This window comes from Aristolochia californica, unplaced genomic scaffold (assembly GCF_029961685.1).
Source record: "Aristolochia californica isolate CCGP_79_NKW_82.1479 unplaced genomic scaffold, dmAriCali1.0.hap1 SCAF_3, whole genome shotgun sequence".
Lineage (NCBI taxonomy): Eukaryota > Viridiplantae > Streptophyta > Magnoliopsida > Piperales > Aristolochiaceae > Aristolochia > Aristolochia californica.
In genome coordinates, this window is record NW_027181992.1 from 38,874,845 (window position 1) to 38,900,205 (window position 25,361).

Genomic DNA, 25,361 nt, shown 5'->3' on the forward strand with positions numbered 1-25,361 from the left:
CACCGTACATCAAACTCTACTTGTTCACAAGTTTCTTTATTACAACAGAACTCTTTACTATTTAGTACAATCAAATAATGTAATGTACTCTAACAACTTTATAAGTGCTGCTGAAGTCGAATGGTGCTTGCACGAATCGTGTGCATGCCCGAGGGAGTCGGGGTGCTCCCGCCGGATATCGCCCCCATGGCTCAAGCAGGCAACATCCCGACCGACTGCCGGCTGCCGACGCCCTGATTCTGATCGATGCAAACAGCACCAGCACCAGAACTTTGCCCGCAGCAACCCGGCGAGACATTTGCGATCGAGACAGACGGAATCCTCTGGTGACGCCCAACGGACCAACAAGACCACTGATCCCAATGGCGATTGGACTGTCGTTTCTGGACGAAGACGACCTCAACAACCTTTCCGTTTCTCCTACGGAAGCTACACAACAACTGTCGAGAAGATCTATCGCAGCTCTAAACCTGTTGTTTGCATCACCACCACCTGCGGACCCAAGGCTTCTTTCATCTGTATCCCATTGGTGGCTGTCTCCTTGTTCTATAAACAACTTTTGCGAGTTACCACCAAGAAGGATGGAGTTTCGTGACCTTGTGAGCTGTCGTTCGGATGTTTCGTTTTCTTCTTCTCGGTGGCCACCTTTCGGGGACAACGTGAATGCAAGATTACCCAAGGCTGGAGCAACCTCATCATGGCTCAAATCTTTATTCCAAAGCGAACTAGTGCTGGTTTTGGCTGGAAATCTCTATACGATAACTTGTGCAGCCTATCGCCTTCCCCGTCTCCGGCGAGCATTAAGCAACCACCCTTTCACCCACTCCCGACCTTCCCCCCACTTTCATCTGCCCTCCATCACCCCCAGAAACACCCCCTACCCCTCAAACAAACTCCCACCCCACCCCCCATGACCCCCCTCCACCTGCGCCATCATTATACCTGAAGCAACATCAACTACTGACACCATCCCCTTGTTAGAGCTAGGTGGTTCTGTCCACCACTGATTGGTTAGGTACTTGGCTTTCCACACTTAACAGACTGGTCTTTTGGGTTGTATTGGCTAGGCATTTGACATGGTATCAGAGCTGGGCACCACGTTCCGTGTTTGAATCTCGGGTGAAGCAGTAGGGGACGGGAACGGTGGGTGTCAGAGCTAGGTGGTTCCATCCACCACTGATGGGTTAGGTACTTGGCTTTCCGCACTTAACAGACCGGTCTTTTGGGTTGTATTGGCTAGGCGTTTGACACCCCCTTCCTGCCAACCTCCTTCTTAATGGACGATCTGTCCTTGACCGTTCAATCATCATCAACCCTGATGTCAAAAAGCCTGTTGTTATTCAATGGCTAACCTTCTAACTCCAGTACACTCCTCGAATTTCCTACCTCAAACCTCAATGCTGGTTAATTCACTTATGCACGCACCTAGACAAATCAGTCGCTCTTGCTCTCCCCCCGTCTGACATTGTTAGCATTTTCGAATGGCTCCCATCTGCCCCCTCCTGTCTATTCAACCGGTTTATTTCCATTCTTGGCCTACCTGTGGAACTCTGGCAATACCCTGTCTTGTCAAGTATCGTGGCAAACTTTGGTACCATCATTGCCATGGATCCTGCTACCGAACATTGGCATCGGCTCGATGAAGCCCGTCTCCTCATTAATCCCCATTATATTTGTGATGGTCAACACTTCCTATGCATTGTTGTCAACAATGCCCGCTTCTGGATCAAGCTCATCTTCAATGACATGGCTAATTTCGTTGCTGCTCGGCATCCCATCCCTGACGAGTCGACTCGCGATTTGATGCTCTAGGCAAATGGCTCGCTGAGGCCAATCGTTGAATTGAACCCAGCTCCAGGTTCCCCCCCAAACCCACCTACCCAGCCGACCAACAAACACCCCCCCCCCCCCCCCCCCCCAGAATCAAAACTACCACTCTGATGCCAAGTCTTTCTCAGAACTGGGACCCCCCCTCTCCAAACACCTTCTCCCCACCACTTACCAGCGCCGGAAAAGGGGACAACCAAGACAGAACCTACAAGGCAAACCCAGTGCCCAAACCTGCTATCCCCGGGACCTTGGTGCTGGGCTTTTTGTCTTCCTGGAACCAGGTGAGCAGTCCCAGTGCTTTGTGGAGGTGTTGCAGTCGAAAAAACATAAATTCGACCCTAAAACTTGGGATCAAATGATGGAACTGGCAAAGCTGATGGGCGTTCTTTACTCGGGGCCCCTCCGGGGAGATAATCATCCCTCTGAAGTCCAAATGAAAATGAGGAATGATCAATGATCATAGTCTCATGGAACACTTGCGGAATTGGCTCGGCCTGGTGTCGTGCTTCAATAAAAAGCTTCCTCTCCTTCACCAAAACAAACATTGCAGTTCTTCAAGAAAATAAAGTCACCTCCCTCACCCCTGCCTTTGTGCACGACATCTGGCCCACCAAGGACCCCAGCTGGCTTACTGTCAGCGCCACCGGCACTGTGGGAAAGTAGTAGTAGTTTTCTTCAATATGGAATTTGAATTTTGAATTTGAGGAGACTCCAGCTTATTAAGGTAGTGCGCCAACATTGATTGGCATGAGTCATCACCAATTCGGGTTGATTGGGTAAAATTGGGTGGACTCACAACGAAATGGACTATGTTCTTATTCCTAGGGTGATTGCGCAACTTCATGCTTGGCCCAGGTTCTATTTTACAGATGAACAACGAATGTTTCAGCTTCAATAAGATGTTGATACAAGCTTTTGTTAGGTTGCTAGAACAAGGGAGGATCATAATCCTAGCAAAATCCATGTGCATTTGGTGTAAGGTGTCTTTGTCAAGTTCTATGACTTCTTCGACCTTTTCAGCCAAAGCACAGAAGACCTTTTTTGCCAGAATTCAATCCGAATATCGGTGATTCTCAGCCATTTCCTATGCAGACCACAAGGAGTAGTGAGAGACTTCAACAAGACGGACTTACACAGGATGGGGGAATCCAATGTCCCAGTGTCTTTTTTATATTTGCAGATGACCTCATCGACGAGGCAGATGAGGCAATAACTGCAGCCTAGGAAGGAGACTTGTGGTGCAGCTGATAGACCCGATTTTGTTGCGTTCCAGTTGCTGAGCTTTACTCATCTCCTAAAATTCTAGTACGTTGTCACACCAGACAAGAGGCCCATCCAAGTCTTCCTTTGCCTAAGAGATTTGAAACTAGGGGTAGAGTGTAATCAGTAGGGGTGGGGATATCAGGCGGAGAGTGTGATTGCCAAGTTTGGATTTCTGCATTCAGTCTTTGAGAGCCAACAACAACAGTATTAACTACAGGATGAGGCTGTACTAGAGACCCTGGTGTCAGATTAGGCACTGTGCCCTGTTGCTGACAACTTGGTGGCTTCGGATGGTTTTCTGGTAGGGATGGATTGAAGCACCTGCAGAAAAAGTGGCCAACTAAAGCCATCCAAGGACTTAGGAATATATAGCTGAGCCAGACTCTTGGAATCACTTATGTGCACTATCTTGCACTCTTTTTGGTGATAGAGAAAATGGAGAAGATTAAGAGCGAGTGTTCTTTCTACTGTTCCTTGCTGCAGACATGGTTATTGTCACCAAAAGCACTGATTTCATCTACTGAGTGAGAAGGTTACTGGGCTGCGGAGGGATTAGTATGAAAGATTTCTTTTCCCCTGTAGTTGATTATGCCCGGATGTATCAATTTGCAACCTGTCAATTTGCAACCATACTCCGTCATAGTGAAATAACCTTGATATTGCGGTATACTTGACTGTGGTGAATTACTTCCTTCTCCATTGAGAGACAATGGCCTAGCCCTTCTCTTGGTTCTGTTCCGTTTCCAGACGAGTGTCCTCGCTCTTCTCCAACTGCTGCTGATCAGCTACTTCATTTATGTTTCATCGTTCATCGAAGTAGGCAGCATTATGCTATCTTCGTTCCTCATCTGCTCCAACTCTTCATTTCCTTCTCTCACTTCCTCTTGATCTCTCCCTCCTGGTCACACTCACTCATTCTTGCTAACATTTTTTTTTTTTAAATGATGCTGATTTTTATTAAGACAAAATCTCAAAAGAGCAAATTACAAAGGAGGGAACCCTTCCCATACAACGAGAGATTGCTGGGAAGTTCCGAATTTTGCCAATTTATCAACCAAAGAGTTGGCTGATCTATTCTTGCTAACATTAATAACAACTTTATTACACCTCAAGTATTCACACATATTATTAAATAGCAAATTGTACAATACATATTTCAACATTCACAATATTATATAATAAATAAAAAGATGTGTTAATACATTAAAGAATGCATAACAAATAATTCTTTGTAGATGCATTAAATGATCTGTAAAATATATTAAATAATACATTAAATGCATTAAATAATGTCTTCAACAACATCTAAAAAAGTCATTGGTACTGAGAGTAGACTTAGGCAGTGTTTGTTTGAGACTTGGATTGAGAACCAAGAACCAACAGATTTGGACCATGACCCGCCTAATTCTTTTAAATGTAGGGTGGTAAAGTACATGGTGCGGTTGTAACCCTTGGAATCGACCCAACCGAGTAAAAACCAAGTCGACTCGGAGATTCATAAAACCATGTTCTCTATCTCTCTATGTATTTATATATATATATATATATATATATATATATATATATGTGTGTGTGTGTGTGTGTGTGTGTGTGTGTGTGAGTATGAGAGAGAGAGAGAGAGAGAAGAAAAGTATACTTGTGTAGTATGTATGTATTTTTAATCACAAGTTACCTGAGACCTCTAACATTAACTCAGTTTTTTGTAAAAAGAACATCAAGGAATTATACTGAGTGTGTTTGACATGCCAGGTATCATGATCGTGGCCGTCTTTCTGATCAGCAAATGGCTTTACTTCAGTATCAGCGGGAAAACATTCATTACTTGAGTGAGGAGGTAAACAATGGGTATATTTGTATGAAAACCATGAAGGGCATTAAATTGTGCTTTTCTGCTTTTGTAGGCTAGGTTATTTGAAATTTAACATGCAAGCTACTTAGTTTCAACCCATATCCAATATTCTAGGTTAGCTGGAAACTTAACTGATTATGGATGGAATTTGTGACCTGTAATTAAGTAATTAATGTATGAGATCTATAATATTTGTAAATTAATGAGAAATAGAGGAACGATAGAAGGGAGGAAGAAGAAGAGAGAGGAAAAAGAAGCTAGAAGTGAGCGTAGAAGTGCCTCTCATTAGAGATCAAAACACGACCCCCTTTCTTCTTATTCACTTAAGTGAGTTGAGAGACAATGACTTATTTGCCCCTGTTACACTAACTCCTTAGAGCTCCCTACCACACTTCTAAACAATATAAAAATTGGACCAAAGACACACCTAAACATACTGAATATGATAGCACTATTGAAATATACAAATCATGTACAATGACTAAACTGCTCCTTCCACTACATTTAACACTCTTCCTCAAGCTGGATCATATATGTCTGGAAACCCCAACTTGTTACAAAATGTTCTAAATTCACGTCTACTCAAGACTTTATTGAACATATTACCAACTTGATCACAACATCGAACAAAGGAGGTAACAACTTCCATCCGCATTACTATATCTCAAATGATGTGATAGTTAACTTCTATATGTTTGGTTCTCTCATGAAAGATTAGGTTGCCTGCAATAAAAATAGCTGCCTGATTATCACAATACGAAGTCATACGTTTAGCAACCTGCAGTTAACTTCTATATGTTTGGTCCTCTCATGAAAGATTAGGTTGCCTGCAATAAAAATAGCTGCCTGATTATCACAATACAAAGTCATACGTTTAGCAACCTGCAGGTTCAACACTTGAATAACTTATCTCACCCAAAATAACTCACTGTGACTATGAGCCATAGCTCTACACTTAGCTTTTGCACTAGATCGGGCCACCACATTCTTCTTTTTGCTCTTCCAACTCACTAAATTTACTCCTACAAACACAAAAACCAGTAGTTGATTTTTCTATCAAGTTTAAAGCCAGCTTAATCTGCATTTAAAAAAACTTCTATCTCAAATGATTGTGAGGTTAAAGAACAACCCCTTTTCAGGTGACCCTTTTAAATACCTCAATATTGCCTGATCAGCCTTTTAATGTACCTCAATCCATGAATTGGTTTACCACACTTATAGAGAAGGATATACAGGAGTGGTGATTGTGGCATAAATTATTTTTCCAACTAATCTTCAATACATTGTTGTAAAAATCAAGATTTGGGTGAAGGAAGAGGAGAAAATTGAGAGAAAAATAGAAAGGAGAAGTTCTTTGAAGAGCCTGGAAAGGCTTTTTTGGGAATTGTGCATGAATTTCCAGGCTTCTTAAATAATTTTTTTGAGTTACAAATTACAAAAATGCTCTTATACACTTAATAAACTTTAATCTCCTTATATCTCTCTAACTACACATCCTATGTACTTGAAATTTAAGCACTAACATAATTTAACATGCAGAATGATATTACATAATGAAAATTAATCACAAAGGTGGTAAAATAACCAAAATACCCCTGGAGGGTAAAATGACCAAAATACCCCTAGATGTATTTTCTAATACTCCCCCTCAAACTGGAGCATATATATCTAGGAGTCCTAGCTTGTTGCAGAATGACAAAAACTCTCGCTTGCCAAGGGCCTTGGTGAAGACATCTCCCAACTGATCTTTTGACCGAACAAATAGAGTTGCTACCTCCTTTTTCATTACCATATCTCGAATGAAGTGGCAATTTACTTCTGTGTGTTTAGTTCTCTCATGGAAAACCGGATTACTTGCAATAAAGATTGCAGCCTGATTATCACAAAACATGCTCATAAACTCATTCTGGTTGAAACCCTACTCCCGTGAAACTGATCTGACCCACATCAATTCCCTCACTGTGTGAGCCATCTCCCTATACTCTATTTCTACGCCAAACCAGGCTACAACATTCTGCTTTTTACTTCTCCAACAAATCAAATTTCCTCCTAGGAAGACACAATATCCAAAGGTCGACTTCCTGTCCAGTTTGGACCCTGCATAATCTGCATTTGAGAAAACCTCTATCTTCATATGATTGTTAGGTCTAAAGAAAAGACTTTTTCCTGGTGCCCTTTTCAAATATCTCAAAAAATTTTGTGCAACTTCTAAGTGTATTTTCTGAGGATGTTCCATAAACTGGCTGACTATACTTACTGCAAAAAAAAATATCAGGTTTAGTATCTATTGCATAAAGTAATTTTCCCCCTAACCTCCGATATTGTGTTTTGTCATTAATTCAGCACTTTGATCATCATGGAGATCATGTCCCATTTCCATCGAAGTATCAGTTGACTTAGCTCCCAATGAACCATATTCTTAATGCATATCTATTATAATGGTCCCAAATCTTTAGTTTGAAAATGTGTAGACAAATGAGACTTGGTATTCTCTGTACCAGAATTATCACTCCTAGATAATATAATATCATCTACAAAAACCAAAAACACCACAATTGCAGATGACCTCTTCATCACAAATAAGGAGTGATCACAATGACTCCATAGATACCACAATCTGGCTGAATTTTGTACCCTTCAGATACATCCTGATAGACTTAGCCCAATTAAGATAATTAGGCCCTGTCAATTTCTTAGAATTGATCATGATGGTATCATTTCCATAAAATCCAGAATTTTCTCTAACCAGAGTGTAAATTTCTTCTGTCTCAGCCATAATACTGATATATAATCACAAAATCACCAATTTAAGCTTCCAAATAATTCCAGATTGATCACCAAGGTGGGTGCCACTCAAAATTAGGGTTAGGGTATAGAAATAGGATATGTGTACAACCTCAATAAGTTAATAACCAGCAATTCAAAGCAATTACAACCAATATCATGCAGAAAGTACAATAATTAGGGCTGACATCATCAATTGGATGATGACGTAGACACCCAACACTGGGTTGGGTGATGCAAATCTCAAGAAACCAAGCACCCCAATTAGGGCAATTAAAGCATAGAGAATTCTTCAATGATTCATAAACACAAGTAACCCTAAGAGGGAAAAATGCTTAACTTTGATTAACCAGCATAAAAACCTATAGATTTTCTCCTTCTAGCAGGTCACCCTCTTCAAAATTGACAAGAATCTGCAGTAGAATGCTCCCATCAACAATCTACTACTCCGATGCCTAGTAAAAATCAAGATTTGGGTGAAGGAAGAGGAGAAAATTGAGAGGAAAACAGGAAGGAGAAAAAGTTTTCTTTGAAGAGCCTGAAAAGGCTTTATTGGGAATCGTGCACAAATTCCTAGATTTATTAAATAACTGTTTGGGAGTTAAAAATTACAAAAATGCCCCTATTCACCTAATAAACCTTAATCTCCTTATATCTCCCTAACTACCCTAAACCCTAAACACTTTCTATGTACATGAAAATTTAACCATTAACATAATTTAATATGCAGAATAAAATTACATAAAGAAAATTAACCACGAAGGTGGTAAAATGACCAAAATACCCTTGGATGTATTTTCTAACAATTGTTTTATCCATGAGTTCATCACTGCTATCACCATGAAGATCATTGCCAACCCACGAGCATTTCTACAGGTTTTGCATCTAACAAACTCCTGTGGCATATCACTAACATACTTCCTCTGTGTTAATTCCTGCCTAACTTCTAGCAACTTTTATTCCAAAGAAGTATTTTAAGGAACTCAAATATTTGGTCTGGAAATATTTAACAAGGTGTTTCTTTACATCCTCAATACCTTTGATATCACTCCCTAATAAAACACGATCATCAACATACACTAGTAGTACTAGAATTTCAGATGATTGCTTTATAACAAAAAGAGAGTGATCACAAAGGCCCCGAGAACCCAATAGAAATGACTACTTAGCTGAATTTCTCAAACCATGCCCTAGAACTCTGTTTAAGACCATATATTGCCTTGTTTAGCTTGCACACGTTTCCAGTCTTCCCCTGGGCAACATATTCAAGAGGTTGTTCCATATATACCTCTTCTTCTAAATCACCATATAAGAAGACATTTTTAATGTCTAATTGAAATAGGGACCAACCCTGGTTAGCTTCAACCGAAACAAGAATACGGACAGAGGTCAATGGCAACAGGTGAGAATATTTCAAAAACATCAATACCGTATGCTTGAGTATACCCCTTAGCAACTAATTGAGCTTTGTATCTTTTAATAGAACCATTGGGTCTATATTTAATAGTGCACACTCAACGATGGCCCACAACTATAGCACCTGAAGGGACATCACATAAACTTCATGTACCTCTATCACTCAACGCCTCCATCTCAATATCCATAACATGCTTCCACTAGGTAGATAATGAATGAAAGGATACATAATATGACAATGGATGTCAAGTGGCTAAATGTACACCCTTACGAATAGCAATAGGAAGATATAAATCAGTTACCTTAAGATCTATTGGCGAAGAGGATTCTAGAACCAATAGTGGGAGAGAGAGAACCATAGCTCGTTGTTGAGTGGTTTGCCATCGTTGAGATACCTGGAAGGTCTTTTTTTGCTGTAATAGATTGTGGTCAACTAGGAACATCTTCCATAAGAGCAGGAGCAACTATACCTGGATATGGGGTAAACACTATATCAGAGGTAGAGAAGAAAGGAACATCTTCAAAAAAATGTCATATTAGCAGATACAAACGTTTTTCTAGTGGATGGGTAAAAACATTTGTATTTTGTATCGAAGAGTACCCCAAAAAATTACACTTAATTACACTCGGGGATAGTTTATTTGTAGAAGTGCAAAACACATGAGCAAAACAAACTCACCAAAAAATGCGAGGTGAAGTATTGAAGAATGCATCCCGTTGATAAGAATGCATATCTAAGCATTGGATCCACCCAAATATGACTTGGGAACGTGCATATGAATGAGTACTGCACATGCAACTTCTAACAAATGGTGATTTTTATGTTCGGCTACTCCATAGCACAACCTTCCTAGAGGTAACATAGGCACCAGGCATAGTATCAAGTCTACGCACACTGTAGATGGGACAATCCCAAATAAAAAGATCCTCTTGGGGCACTAATTAGACAGAGAGTTGCTCAATAGGCAGTTAGAACAATCAATCATGGGGTTATGGCAGAAAAAGAACACAAAAAATCTAAACTTGATTCTCAGTCAATATAAAAACTTGAAATATTTTTCTGTGAGAAGATGCTGGATATAAAGGAGGGAGGAGGGCTTCACTGGCTTGAAACTAGAGCCTTATTGCTCTGATGCAATCTAAATTAATGAGAAATAGAGATAAAAGCGATTCAAGGAAGATTAAACACCAGAAATGGAAGACCAAGAATAACAAGGGGCACAATAGTACGAGAGCCTCAAGAGGTATCACAAGAAGAAGAAGATATTGAACAATATGAGGAAGACAATTCATGAATACAATGGAGGCTGGAAAGATTAAGACATGTTGCTAAGCAGAACTTGGAAGGTCTACATCTGGAAGCATAGGAAGACCATAATAGAGTCGAACCTTGATGACAAGGTTCAATTCAAGAGGGGGGATTGGCTACTTCTCATCTACAATCTCTCCTCTCACTATGATGGCTACTTCTCTGTTTCCCCTTTCTTTTAGTTTTATCTTATCATCTTTCTTTCCCTTTTGCTCAAGGGCAAAAGCCTACACAACTGAATGTTAAACAACTTAATGTGGAACCTTTAGAAGTGAGGTTCTGGGATTCTTAGAGGATCTTAGGTCTATATGACTTGTATATCTAATATGAAAGCTTGAGGTGATAAGAATGATAAGAATCCCTCTTTTTTTTTTTTCGAAAACAGTGAGAATGAAGGAACAAAAGAATATACTAAGGAGGCTAGCCAAGCTAGCTACAGAAAAGAAGAAACGAAAAAACAAAATACATCAAGTGGGATCGATTAGAGGAAATGAGTCTCCCACAACCAAATCTGACTAAGAAAACCAAAAACGAGCTAGCTGGTTCACCATAGAATTGGCACTCCTTGGACTATGTAGCCAAGAGGTCTGATAATGACTAGCGTTTCACAAATCTCATTAAAGAAATGCAATAAACACAAGGTAGAAGTCCATCAGAGCAGAACCAAATAATAATCATGATTGAGATACCCTCCACCTCTAAAGAACTTAAAAATAACTGTTGAAATTTTCTAAAACCCAAAAAAGAGCACGAAGTTGATCCTTGGTAAAGTCACAATAAAGGAGCAAAGTGAATGACATAACCCAAATGATGTTTGGAAACCCCTCCCCCTCTTGTGTGGCCTAGATATCACCCAAAAAGGGGAAGCAGACAATTAATTAGCCATATCACCGAAGGGGAGGCAGGCACTTAAACCATCACTTGAAGGGCAAAAGAAACAGAATTTCTGTAAGGCGTGCCGCAGAATAAAAACGTCTCTTTTTCCTACCACAGATGAAGAAGAAGACAAGAGAAAGAAATAAGAAGAGAGGGTTAAACAACTCCCGATTTGATCAGAATATGTTCTGATAGTAGGTGAAATTGACATATTGCAAGAATAAAGAAGAACGGCAATTCCAGAAAGAGGAGAAGACAATCCTCACTTTATTAATCGACAAGATTATATAAAACTTCCCTACAACTTATTGTTGGAAGATGGGCCTAAGCCCACAAGACCAAGGAAGGCCCACATATCCAGTGTGTTGGAAGATGGGCCCAAGCCCACAAGACCAAGGAAGGCCCACACATCTAAGAGGTGTGGAAGATGGGCTCAAGGCCCATACCAAGGAAAAGGCCCACAGGCCCATACAATGATGGCATTGATGTAATTGGGTTAAGTTCCAAGGGCATAATTGTAATATTGAAGTTTGATTAATCTATAAATTGAACTTAGGGGGAGGGTTACGAAAACAAGTCGTTAACCTCTTTTTCCTCCTGTTTTCTCCCAATAGGTCTCTCTTTTTCTCCATGAGATAAATCTATGGATTCCTAAAAATCAACATGGTGTCAGAGCATTGATTTTCAAGATTCCAATTATGGTTTTTCAAGATTTATTTTTCTTTTTTTACCCATGATTTTTGGAGCTTAGTTTTTTTTTTTTTTTTTTGGTTGCTCATTTTTCCTGCTGCCCAGCGTTGCACAATGCTTTTTTTGACCTTTTGATCATTATATATTTTGTACAACTCCTCTGTAGTGGGTTATCATCGATAAGCTGACACCAACCATTGGGTCTTGGCATTGACTTGGAAATGCACGAATCGGAGCCGTTTTCAACACTGCCAAGAAGTCGTGGCTTTCCTCTCCCTGGCCAACGCTGGGTGAAACACTAACGGGTCGCAATTATTCATCTGCATTGCCAAGACGTTGCTCCATGGGGATGCTGAACTCTATTACCAGAGTAAGAACACACCCAGAAGGCTCGTAAGCATAGAAAAGCAGGGGAAGCAGTAGTAATCCTTATCATCTAAGGCGCAGCTGTAGTATCACGATCATTCTGAAGATCGAAATAGCACTGCTGCAGAAAATTACTCATCAAGCTTTGTCAATCAGAGCCCGGCAATCTTCTTCCGAACCTCCTGTCCGAATGCCCACCCTTCAGATTTTCGAAAGGAATTACCAGCAGCGCAGATTCTGACTGGTGATCTGTTGTGATTCGAGGCATACTCACTGTTGGCATTTTTTCTTCACAAGATATCATAATTATCCTCTTGGATTCATGCTAGCTGTCTCTGTTATTCCATCCCAGAAGTTGCTAATTTCTCGGCAGCTTCAATCGCTGCTCCTTCACTGACAAAAGTTTTTGGTTCATCGTCGTTTCCATCCAAAGCTTGAAATCAGCTCGGAAAAGATCTGCTGTCTTTCCTTATCTCTCCATGGTATTATTGTCGACACTGCTGATTTATAGTCTTCTATGTTGCTGTGTTGCCATTTCTGGACGAACTGCGTCAATCTGGAAAATTGGTCCGGCTTTGTTTCCATTTTTGGAGGCTGAAGATGACGACATCTTGCCAAGACGCTGGCTGATTGATCCCGCCAGCTTGATTGCCATCTCGGGAGCTAATATTATTTATTCGGAAACTCTTTTGGGCCTTGCATTGCTGTCTTCACTGGAACTTGCCATCTCCACTGTCATCCAGCCCGAGACTCCGAGAAAATCTCTCTACTTGGTTGCCGCGGGAGAACGAAGATCCTGTGATTGCACTGAAGACGACAACACTGTTGCTGATTTAATATTCCTAAGTTAGGAAATATTTGATCAACGCTGGTTCGGCCGAGTCGGACCTTGCCGAGCGACCCGCACCAATGACCCAGTGAGCCAAGAGACTCGGACCGAGCCGCACCAATCTGTCGAGTTAACTCAAGCCAACTCGACCAACTCAACTCGGTCCGCGTCAACTCGGCCCGAATCACTTGCTTCTTGCCTCGGTTATACGGGTTCGGGTCCCGAGTTCTATACATATTTCTTCCATAACTTGTCTATATTGGTCTACTATTTGACTCGGCGTGACTAGGTTCTTTTTTCGGCTGTATTATTATTTTGGAGTATTAGCAATTCCTTGGTCAGCATATTATTTGGTGCACAGACTCGCATTATTGACCATTTTAGCTGCTGCTATTTTGTCTTTTTTATGAGACATTATTATTGAAGGATTTCTCAATTGCTGATTTTTATTAGCATTGGCTATTCTGATGATGAAGAAAACCAAGGTGGCCCTAAAATATTATCTTTTGTTACCTCCCTTAATTGGTATTTATTACTCCTACCATTTGAGAGTCGGTGTCTTGTAGAGGGTCATGGTGATGGAGTTTTATTACACTTTTGAGCACTGCGTATAGACCCAATACCTACAAAAGATAGGAGTGTGCCCTACATCCAACATGAGTTATGACTGGAGTATGGAGCGATGCAGCTTGGAGTGATTTTACTCTCACTTATTTTATGCCTGTTGAGCCTCATGGAAGAGACCACCAACGTGAGGGGGAGTGTTGGAAGATATGGAGGACTGCCATTTTATACGAGAAGATCCTATACACTATTTGCAGCAAGCTGGGAGTTCATGATGTTTTCTCACTCCCAGTTTGAGGAGTGTTGGAAGATGGGCCTAAGCTCACACATCCAAGAGGTGTGGAAGATGGGTTCAAGGCCCATAGACTAAGGAGAAGGCCCAAGGCCCATACAATGATGGTAGAATGGTAAATAAAGAGTCATCTCATAGAGATGACATTGATGTAATTAGGTAAGTTCCAGGGGCATAATTGTAATATTGAAGTTTAATTAATCTATAAATTGAGCTTAGGGGGAGGTTAGGAAAACAAGTCTATAACCTCTTTTTCCTCCTGTTTTCTCCCAATGGGTCTCTCTCTCTCTTTTTCTCCATGAGATAAATCCATGGGGTCCTGAAAATCAACACTTATAAAGAAGAAAAGACAGAAATGCCCTCAAATAAAAAGCAAAGAAATTTCTGCTCTTCTTCAAGGTGTCAGATTATTGGTTCTACATTTTACAGCTTTATTTATGGAAGGTGACTTGTTTGTTGTTTCTTGGCTTACTTTCAAGTTTCTTGGCACCATATTCTATGGTCAGCCATTTCTTTGGCTGATAGTCTTGCAAAGTCTGGTGTATCCAGAAATTGTATCTTTGTGGGAACTCTGTTGAGGATTTCTCTCCTTTCTAGTATAACTCTTCTTTAATTAAATTTTCTCATTTTCAGAAAAAAAAAAACAACATAATTCACTTTAAGTTAAGGGATAAAAATACCCCTGCCACTGTAAAACATAATAAAAAGTGATACCTAAGTGAAAAATTAAAACCGTGCTATACACATTTACATAAAATGCCAGTATGAGGAAAGTCTTATATTTCAACATATGACATTCATGTTGTTTCTGAATTTCACTTCCTGACGAATCGACATTCTAACAGTGACCAACTTCTAATTCAAAGTATTCATTGACAAAACATACTACATTTCTTTATTACAGATTCTTCGCTTACAGGAATGCTTGAGCAAATATGAGCGCACCGATGATGGAAGCACACCTCAGGTAAATAATTGGAGAGCATCTTTACTATAACTAAGGTCATTCAACCTTAATCAGTGAAACTGTCTTTTAATTATCTCTCTTGGCATTTTAAATCTCCCATGTTTGTGCTTCTTCAGTACAGTAATTGTAGACATGGAAATGCATGAGAATCAGAATTGTCTTGAAGAAATGTAACCTTTTTTTTAGGCTTTTTAGACACAACTATAATATGGCTTGTAAGTGTTATTCCGTTGCAATTTACATCTGGGTGAAGGTTGTGATGTTTTTGTTTACTTATAATCAGGTCAAGGCTTTATTGTTACTGTTTTATTTGCTTGATTATTCATCAGCTTAGAACTTCTCCAGAACAGTCTATTTAGCCAAACCAGTATTTCCTCGTCTGTACTAAATCCTCCTACCTTTTACGTCATAAGTTTGAGGCATTTTGTTGAAAAAGATTTTCAGGTGGAAGTTGGGTGATAAAGGACATTCTTATTGGCCGCATTCCGTTTCACTTGGTGTGAAGTTGTGAGTTCATGTCTTGCAGGTGCCTGATGTAACTAAGATTGACATCTTTTCAATGTTGAAGGTATAAGTTATGGTAGTTTTGGAGGGAAAAAGCCCTGCTATCATGCAGTCATACTTTGGCTTCATCATCTTATGCTAGATGCCTAAGAGTGAGAGGTACTGCTTGTGAGAGTAGTCCCCCAGTGCTTTGGGTATGGAAAGTTTTTGTGCTTTCATTATGGTCTGACAGAGCGGCAATTGCTACCTGCTTCCCATGGTGGGCATAAACCTTTGGCTCGTTGGTTCATATTCATTGAGAAGAGAGTTCCAAACTTTCTGCAAGTCATCTAGTGGGGAATTGAGCCAGTCCATTTTTGTTCAATGGTTTGTGTGCATGTTGTCAATGGTATATTCTCAATAGTATATTTTCAAGACCTACATAGTGCCAAACTAGGAGCCTTCACAAAAGAATACAGAGGGTTACACAGTTAAAAGTGAAAGCCATTATAAATTAAGTTGTAGTGATATCAACGCAAAAAGCATAGTGTGCTATTAGGATTTCTTGAGGCCCAAACTGGGGTGTGGGTGTCAGGTTGGTAACCATAGTATAAAATAAGTTTTAAGGAATTTGCATTCCATATTCTATTCGTTTTAGAATTTTTGGTTTATCGTCTATGCTGGAGGAAAATAATTAATTGATTATGTGTTAGTTGAGTACATTGGGTCTCTATTTGATTGAGAGAATACATGAAATCAGAGTTAAATTAAATTACATGTCCTAGTTACAGCAGAAATAGAACTCCTAATTACAATTAAGGTGGACAACTTATTCAGAGAACTAATAAAATTGAAATACTTCTGAACTGTCACTTCTTCTGTGAGACTTCTCCCCATGAGATTCCTGATAGACTCCAATATTTTAATTCTTCCTCTGTAAGATTTCTTTCTGTGAGAGTCATGTAGACTTTCATATATGTTTTTCAACAGTCTAAACACCATCCAAGAGATGTATTTTAACTTTCATATCTTGGTTAAACTTAATTTTATAATCTTGGTATTCCAATCAAAATGTTCTCAGAAGGGATGTATAAGTCAAATGCTTAATTTTGCATCTGTTTGCAGGTTGATTTGGCCCACCTCCTAGCATCTCGTGATCAAGAAGTTCGAGCATTATCTGCTGAGGTAACTGTTTTTCATACTAAATGCAAATTATTTTGCAAATATTACATCAAGCCAAAGAAAAAGAACATGCCAAGAGTGACTTTCATTTTCTTCACTGTTCTGCCTTTCATTTGCATACTCATCGGTTCTCAATTCCAACAAACTTAAAAAGGAAGAAACGTAGTTGGTGTTGCATTTGTCTTTTTCATATTCTGACCAATTTACATTATTATCTTGGATGCTTTCTTCCTACAAAGCTTAATAAGCCTGCACAAAGAGCTGCAGGCCTCTTCTCATGCTATTCCGCGCTTGATACTAAGGCTGCTCAAAGTAATATTGATTAACAATCTGTAGTGAACTGCAGATGAATCAAATGCAGTCAGAGTTGCACCTTGCTCGTGATTTGATTGCCGAACGAGACACTGAAATCCAGCACATTCACACAACAAATAATAAGGTAGAACCTGCATTCTCTTACTCCAAATTCTTCTTTCTTCACCGGAGGATTCTATGGTGTTGAAAATTTTGACAACAGTCCACTTTTTCTGAGGTAGCTGGTTTCTCTCATCCATGCTGTCCAGTGTATCACATACCTAAAAAATGGTGCCTAGTTCTACATCTGGTCTTAATATATCTAGTATTTAAAGTTTCTTTTACTTGATTGGACTGATGTCGCTGGGGTTCTTGCTTTGGACCCCATTAAGAACTCCATTAGCATAAGATTGTATCATGAGTATTATAGGAATGGCTTTTAGATTTGAATCTTCATCCCTTGACTTGGAGAACATATGTTCACAGTATGTTGAAGAAAATGAAAGATTAAGAGCTATATTAGGTGAATGGAGTGCTCGAGCAGCAAAGGTACCAGATTTTATCTTTTCTTACTGCTGTCGCTAAACGTTTACTGCTTTTCAAAAGTTCTCCCGACTTTTTCTTGCATATTACACTTGCCCTTTGCTAATGTGCTATTTGATAAACCTTTCATCAAGCTTGAACGAGCCTTGGAAGCGGAGAGAATGTCAAAAATGGAGTTGCAGAAGAAGATATCAAGAGTGAGAAATCAACCTATGCAATCCACTGATAAGCATGAGAGTTAAAAGTCTGATTCATATTAGCTACACTTACACTTGTACATGATCAGAGTTTATGTAAATTGATTATAGCAGCATAGTGTAATTGTGGTGATGGTAGTCCATTGCTTTGTAAAGATCGCATTCAAGATCTAGATAAACTAGACAACCGGCTCGGTTCGATTCGGTTTATCTGCATCTTGAACCTAGTTTGAGATCCAGATTAAGCTTGTTTAAGTTAACGAGACGAGTTCAACCAAACCATGGTTCGGTTTGAAAGCTCGCGAGCCGATTCGTTAACTTAATGAGGGCCTGAGTGTGGAAGCGGGAAGAATTCTACTGTCTTTAGTTCTCAACTTCTCGGGAATCAGGGAACGAAAATGGGGATTTGGAGGGGAAGATTGATTTTGCCTTCTTATTTTTCATTATTCCTCTTTGATATCTTACTCTCATTTTTCGATTTCTTCTCTTCGATTTTTTCCTGTTCGATTTCTTCTTCTTTGATTTTTTCCTGCGATTTCTTCCTTGCCTTATCTGTCGTCGCCGATCCTTATCACCGTCGAGCCCCTCCAACAACTTTCTCTCCCTCTTCTTTGTTTTCCTCTCATTCCCCCATCCTTGATGTTTCTATCGTCTGAAGTCCTCATTGTCATTGCCCCTCTATTATTGTTGTCTACTCTGTTTAACCACCATCATCAATGTTGTACAAAACCCCCCTTCAAAAAAAATAAAAAATTATGCATAGTGTATAAATAATTTTATGTAAGGTTGATATATAAAGGTTATGTTTAATTTTATGTAAAATATATATATAATTTTATATACAATTTATTTGACATATATTTTATGTAAAGTTTTAAATGTAAGTTAAAGTTCGAACTCATTTAAAATTATTGGGTTCAAGATCAATTACAATTTTAAGCTCTAGGTTAGCCTAGTCTAGGCTCAAGTTCAAAATATTTAAATATAACCCGATTCAAACATAGGTAGGTTCGGGTTTGACTCGATTAGATGCCCATCCCTACTAATAGTAGCAAACATTTGAGATCATAATCTTTTCACTCCAAGTCACATTGAAACTTTTGAACACGGGAAGTGCTCAGGTTACCAGGATGTTAATTTTATTTGTTATTTAATTTATTATATATTATTTTTAAATAGAAGAAACATAGCAAACATTGATAGTTGTTTAGATATTTTACTAATTCGATTATCTATTTTAATGTTTATTAAATGGAACGAAAAGGAGCAAAAGTTACTTCATACCTGTGTAACTAGTTACCTCATTATATAAAACATACAGTAGGTGAATTAATATTTAATATAAACACATGATTTAAATATTTTTAATTATAACATTTTTAAGGACTTTGTTATGAATTGGGATGGCATTGTTCTTAGGTTTATTTGCATATAATAATATGATTTTTTTTTATTTTTTTATTTTCTAAAAGTTTAAGTTTTTTTTTTTTTGTCATTGGTCTATTTATTTACTCAATTAGCCATTTCATTGATAAATAAATAAATAAGCGGTATAAGGAAAAACTTATTATATATTTGATTAATAATTAAAATTTTAAACCGACTTATCCTCTGTCCTTGTTGAATCTTTGAGGAGTGTCCTTGGTCTCATCGGACGTGCATTTTCTATGATAATGAGAGTTCATGGTTTCTCCCCATCGTTTTGAAACCCGGTTCATTGTTGAAGTTCTTCCCACCAAAAAATACAGACTCAGTGGGTCGTTACCGAAACCCAGCACAGGATTCACTTGTCTAGGTAATGGGTGAGTATTAATATCGGGCATGAGATTTTTTAATTAAAATTTAAAATTTTCTTACTTCAATTAAATAAAAATAATTATCAATAAAATTTTGGCTTCAAATTAATCAATTGCCAAGATGAGTTCAACAAAATTTACAAGAAAATGTTTACATATAATAAATTTAACAAGGGACGTGAGCTTACTGTAGGAGGGGGTAGGGTATCAATTTTATCTCTTTATTAGTTTTTTTTATCTTGTTTGATGATAAAGGAATATAAAATGAAAAACTCACTTGATTAAGTATGTGGTTAGTCAATCACAGTTCATTAAACATAATCGAATGAGTAGTGATTATGACATTTTATAAGTAATTTATGCTGGAAACTTTGATTTCTCTCCTTTGATGGTTCTAAGTGTTGTGTTTCTATTTTACATATATATTTGGTAGATGAATAGTCAAACAGTTTATCATAGTGCATTTTCTTTGACTTGGCTGTTTCTCTGTCATATTTGTTTGAATCATCTTTGTCTAGTTAAACTACCTTACAAGCAGTGCCTTTTCTTCTTCTTTTCTCTTCTTGCCTTCGTTGAGTTTAGTTGTTTCAGTGTCTGATTGAATGAACTCTTTGGATGGAGTGGCCTACATTGCTTGTTCTAAACATCCTTCTGGGCCATTTAAATGTTAGCCCAGATGGTTGCTTCCTTAGGGTTTTCTTCCTTGTTAGGTTAAATGGGTGTTGATAGGCTATCTAGATGGTGTGCTTTTTAGAATGAGCTGCTTGTTCTTTGTTTTTAGTGTGCCATCTAGACGGTCCTTGCCTAGTCAAATGGACATGTTGCTAGAAATTTCCTTTGGGGTATTTTGTGCTTTCAATGCATACTTAATTTGTATTATCACTAGAAATTTTCTCCCCCTCTTAACATAAATATTGAGAACAGTCTTCTCCCTTTGCCTTTGCTTGGGAAAATTCTACAATTTTTAAAAGCTCTAATAGCTGGAATTACAAAAGAGATTATGACTCTCTTTGGCCACGTATAGTTCAATACATGATATATACAAAGCCAATCTCTGCAAGAGATTTTTGCCAAATTCTAGCTCTTGTTAAGCCTTTCAATCTAGATTATATAGGTTCTAGATTAACCTTTTAGAAAATAAAATATAAAATAATGGTAAAACTACACCTTTACATGGAAAGACGTTTCTCCTTTGAGAGATTTAAGATTCCTCTTCCTTTGTCATGATGCGAGATGATAAAGAAGTTTGGACTATATGGATGCAAGGATTGATAAAAGGGAAATGGGATTTTTCAAATGTGTGAAACTCTCTCTTTCACTCTAAAGCACTTTCAAAAGAATTTTGCAAGATAAAGAATAATAGCTCGAGTATTTGCTAATAAATGTTGATTAACTTCTCTATACACGGGTTGGTGGGGTATTTATAGTTTTTCCAACTCATACTAGTTATTTTTCGATTTGCAAAAGTTAGTACTTTGATTGATCATCATTGAAAAGTGATTGATAGATCAATTGATCATAATTACTATTTTTCTATTAGACATTGACTTATTGATTAATGGTAATCGTCAAAAAAAGATAAATTGATTGATCATTACTAGTGGATGATCAATCAATCAAAATTCCTTCTAGTTATGCAATACATGTATGATCGATCAACACATTTCCTAGAATCGATCATACTTTATGTCCCTTACTGGCAATGTTCTATCTGATCAATTAATTAGATGAGATGATCGATCATTCCATGTCAAATTTTCTTGCTGGGTAGAAATGATCGATCAATCCAAGTGGGATGATCAATCATGTGTTATAGCATAAAATGTTCATGTTACGGATGATTGATCATGCTTGATATTTATGGCTTGCACAGTTCTGAATGATTGATCATTACGAATGGTTGATCCATCATTCTAATGCTAGTTCAACAGTGTTGAATTTCAAAGCACTAGCATGTTCTAAATGATGTTTATTGTTGGAAGATATAGAGGACCACCATTTTATACGAGAAGATCTTATACACTATTTGCAGCAAGCTGAGAGTTCATGATGTTCTCTCACCCCCAGCTTAAGGGGGAGTGTTGGAAGATGGGCTCAAGCTCACATGACCAAGGAAGGTCCACATATCCAGGTATGTTGGAAGATGGGTCCAAGCCCATAAGACTAAGGAAGACTCACACATCCAAGAGATGTGTAAGATGGGCTCGAGGCCCATAGACCAAGGAGAAGGTCCACATAGTGATGGCAAGATGGTAAATAAAGAGTCATATCATAGATATGACATTGATGTAATTAGGTGAAAGTTTTACGGGTATTATTATAATATTTTAGGATCATTAATCTATAAATTGAGCTTTAGGGGAAGGGTTAAGACAATAAGTCCACAACCTATTTTCTTTCTTGTTTTCTCCCATTGAGTCCGTCTCTTTTTCTCCATGAGCTAAATCCATAGAGTCATGAAAATCAACATGGTATCAGAACATTGATTTTCAAGACTCGTTATTATGGTTTCTTTTTATAATTCTAATTTTTTTTTCTTTTATCTTTTTCCTTGTGCCCTGTTTTTTATTGTAGTGATCTTTTGTACTCAAGCCTAGCCCGTCTCAGGGTATTGCAACAGATTGACCCACCTCGGGGTATCAAGTGTTTCCACAGGTGACTCTTCAGAACTTGTCCTCTTCCTTCTTGTTTATGTTTCTGCTTTGCTTCCTGGCTCTGCTCTCACAGCTCTGCTCTCACAGTAGTTTACCCGACATGACCTTTACAAAAACAATCTCACCTGTGTGCGTGAAACGGTCGTGAAGAAACACCGGTGTTCGTTTTAATCGGGAGTTTTTCTCCGTCGAGAGTTTCTGGTTACGAGGATAAGCTCCAACTAGAACATCAGAAGATACACCATTTGTGTCATCGGAGAAGACGACTCTGGTTCTATTTCTGGTGGAGGACGAACTCTGCTGCTTGGACATTTTTTTTGCGTCATTGAGTTTGTATTTTTTGGCTGTCAAGACCATGGTGGCCGTCTCCTTCTTGGCGTGCGATGCAGCTGCATTTACCGCAATTATCTCTATCTTCTTGGCTGGTTTTCTCTTGCCGCAAGTCATCCTGCCTAGAGCTATCAATTCTCCTGGAGTTGGAAAACTGATCCCCGTAGGTGATTCTATTTGATGGGCGTTTGGACAGCAAGATATAATAGCCAAAAATTATTTCTGAAAGATATATCTTCCGCTGGATGGATTTTCTATTTGAAAATTTCTCGGAAACTTTCAACTGACGGGCGTTATCATCGGTCAGAAAGTTTCCTTCTACTACTGGCTATCTTAGGAAATATTTTTCGGAAAGTTCTCTTCTCTTGTTTGCCGCTCTATTTTTTGGAAAATTTTCGCTGGCTCATCGTTGGATACGCTCTCTGATTTTTTGCTTTGCCATGCTATTTAGACGCCAGCCACCCGAGGAAGAAGACGATTTCCTGGTTTAATTTTCCTAAGTTAGTAAAAATTAAACCAGTGTCGGTTCACCTGAGTCAAGCCAGCCTGGACCGAGCTGAGTTCACCTAGGGGGGGTTAGTCCACAATGAAGTGGAATGAATTCCCCCCGCATTACCTAGTTCATCCCACTTATGGCGTTAGTGCAAAATGATTTGAATTAAAGTGAGATAACACCGTTTCATCTCCTCAGGCAAAAACGACGAAAAATTGATTCCGCCCTTTTTTCCAAATCATCCACTTACCACGACCAACGGCGATGCTTCTTCCCCCCCGAAACTAAAAATCCCTCTCATTTCCTCTTCTCCTCTCCTCTCGCTCGGCTTCGTCTCCTGACGAATTTTTTCGCCCGACCTTCTTCTCTCATTTTCGCTCTCTCTGCTCCCTCTGCTCCTCTCGCTCGGCTCTCGTCTTCGTTTTCTGCTCCCTCTGCTCCCTCTACTTTCTCTTTTTAGCTCTCGTTTTTGCCCCATCTCCCTCTCTCATCTCTTTCTCTCTCGGCCTTTCTCTTCCTTCTCCCTCTCTCGTCTCCCTCTCTCTTTTCCCTCTGGCCTCCATCTCTTTTCACTCTCGGCCTCCCTCTTCCTTCTCGTTCTCACTCTTCTCTTTCTTCCTCCCCCGATTTCCTTTGATTTAACCTATTCCGGTTTCGATATCCTTTGATTTCCTTCTATCTTCTTTGATTTTCGACAGTTAGGCGTCGATTTCTTCCATTGGGCTTACATTTCCCCATTCGGCAATGATTTCTCCCAAATTTCAGAAGGTAATCTGAAACCCTAATTTTTTTTTCAACTAATTTAGTGTTGTGTTTGAGTTCATTTGAATTTTTTGTGCGTAATTTATCTTGATTGTGGCCAAAATTTGGGATTTAGGGTTCAAATTCGTGTTGATAGGGTTTAATTTCGGGATTAAAGTTGGGGTTTGGGACTTTTAGGGTTTTAAGGTCTAGGGTTTCGTCTTTAGGTCTGGAATTAGGGTTTATGTTTTTTTTTTAAAAAAAACATAGGGTTCTCGGTTTTTTGGGTGATAGTGTTTTAAGTTCTTAGGGTTTAATTTCAGGATTAGAGTTGGGGTTTGGAACATTTAGGGTTTTAAGGTCTAGGGTTTAGTCTTTAGGTCTGGAATTAGGGTTTATGTTTTTTTTTAAAAAAAAACATAGGGTTCTTGGTTTTTTTGGGTGATAGTGTTTTAAGTTCTTAGGGTTTAGTGTTTGGGGCTTTTAGGGGTTTTAAGGTCTAGGATTTATCGTTTGGGGCTTTTAGGGTCTAGGGTTTAGGGTTTAGGGTTTAGGGTTTAAGACTTTTAGGGGTTTTAAGGACTAGCGTTTAGGGTTTAAGGTTTATTTTAATTTGTAGGTTTCTCGGTTAGGGTACAGGATTTAGGGGGTTTGGTCGAGTTCAAACAAGGCTGATGATGTACGATTCGTAGTGCCTGCGAAGTCATATGGTGCTCTACCCTTGATGAGTTAGTTTTTGCATTGTTCTAATAATCTACAATGAAATTAGTTCAATAAATTTTGAAATATTTTAGAATGTTGTTGAATATGTTTGAAGTGCTATGGAATGTTTATACCATGTGGTGAGGAGATTTTGGAGTTATAAATATCCACCACATGGTCCAATTCAAACAAGGCTGAGTCGCCTACACAGGTGTCCATTAGCCAACGAAACCCGACCCCCATCAATGACAATGTACGGTTCGTAGTGACTGTGAAGTCATATGGGGCTCTACCAGGGGTGTTCGGTGAATTTGGACTTGATGAGTTTGTTTTTGCATTGTTCTAGTCATCTGCAATGAAATTAGTTAGATTAATTTTGAAATGTGTTAGAATGTTGTTGAATATGTTTGAAGTGCTATGGAATGTTTTTGCCATGTGGTGAGGAGATTTTGGAGTTATAAATATCCACCACATGGTCCAATTCAAACAAGGCTGAGTCGCCTACACGGGCGTCCATTATCCAATGAAACCCGACCCCCATCAATGACGATGTACTGTTCGTAGTGACTGCGAAGTCATATGGGGCTCTACCAGGGGTGTTCGGTGAATTTGGACTTGATGAGTTAATTTTTGCATTGTTCTAGTCATCTGCAATGAAATTAGTTAGATTAATTTTGAAATGTGTTAGAATGTTGTTGAATATGTTTGAAGTGCTATAGAATGTTTTTGCCATGTGGTGAGGAGATTTTGGAGTTATAAATATCCACTACATGGTCCAATTCAAACAAGGCTAGTCGCCTACACGGGCATCAATTAGCCAACGAAACCCGACCCCCATCAATGACGATGTACGGTTTGTAGTGACTGCGAAGTCATATGGGGCTCTACCAGGGGTGTTCGGTGAATTTGGA

The 25,361-nt window shown here is 38.9% G+C and overlaps 1 protein-coding gene across 2 annotated transcripts in view; it reads left to right on the forward strand.

Annotated features, from left to right (window-relative positions):
- The window catches only part of LOC137958915 (protein FIP1-like), an 80,606-nt gene extending 62,685 nt beyond the window's left edge, over positions 1-17,921 (forward strand). For both annotated transcript variants that reach the window (XM_068806123.1, XM_068806124.1), the window contains exons 9-14: positions 4,843-4,927; positions 14,973-15,035; positions 16,644-16,703; positions 17,047-17,139; positions 17,481-17,543; positions 17,672-17,921. In XM_068806123.1, coding sequence (XP_068662224.1) covers positions 4,843-4,927; positions 14,973-15,035; positions 16,644-16,703; positions 17,047-17,139; positions 17,481-17,543; positions 17,672-17,779 — 472 coding nt within the window. In that variant the 3' untranslated portion in view covers positions 17,780-17,921. The remainder of the gene's footprint in view (positions 1-4,842; positions 4,928-14,972; positions 15,036-16,643; positions 16,704-17,046; positions 17,140-17,480; positions 17,544-17,671) is intronic.
- Positions 17,922-25,361: the final 7,440 nt, after the last annotated feature.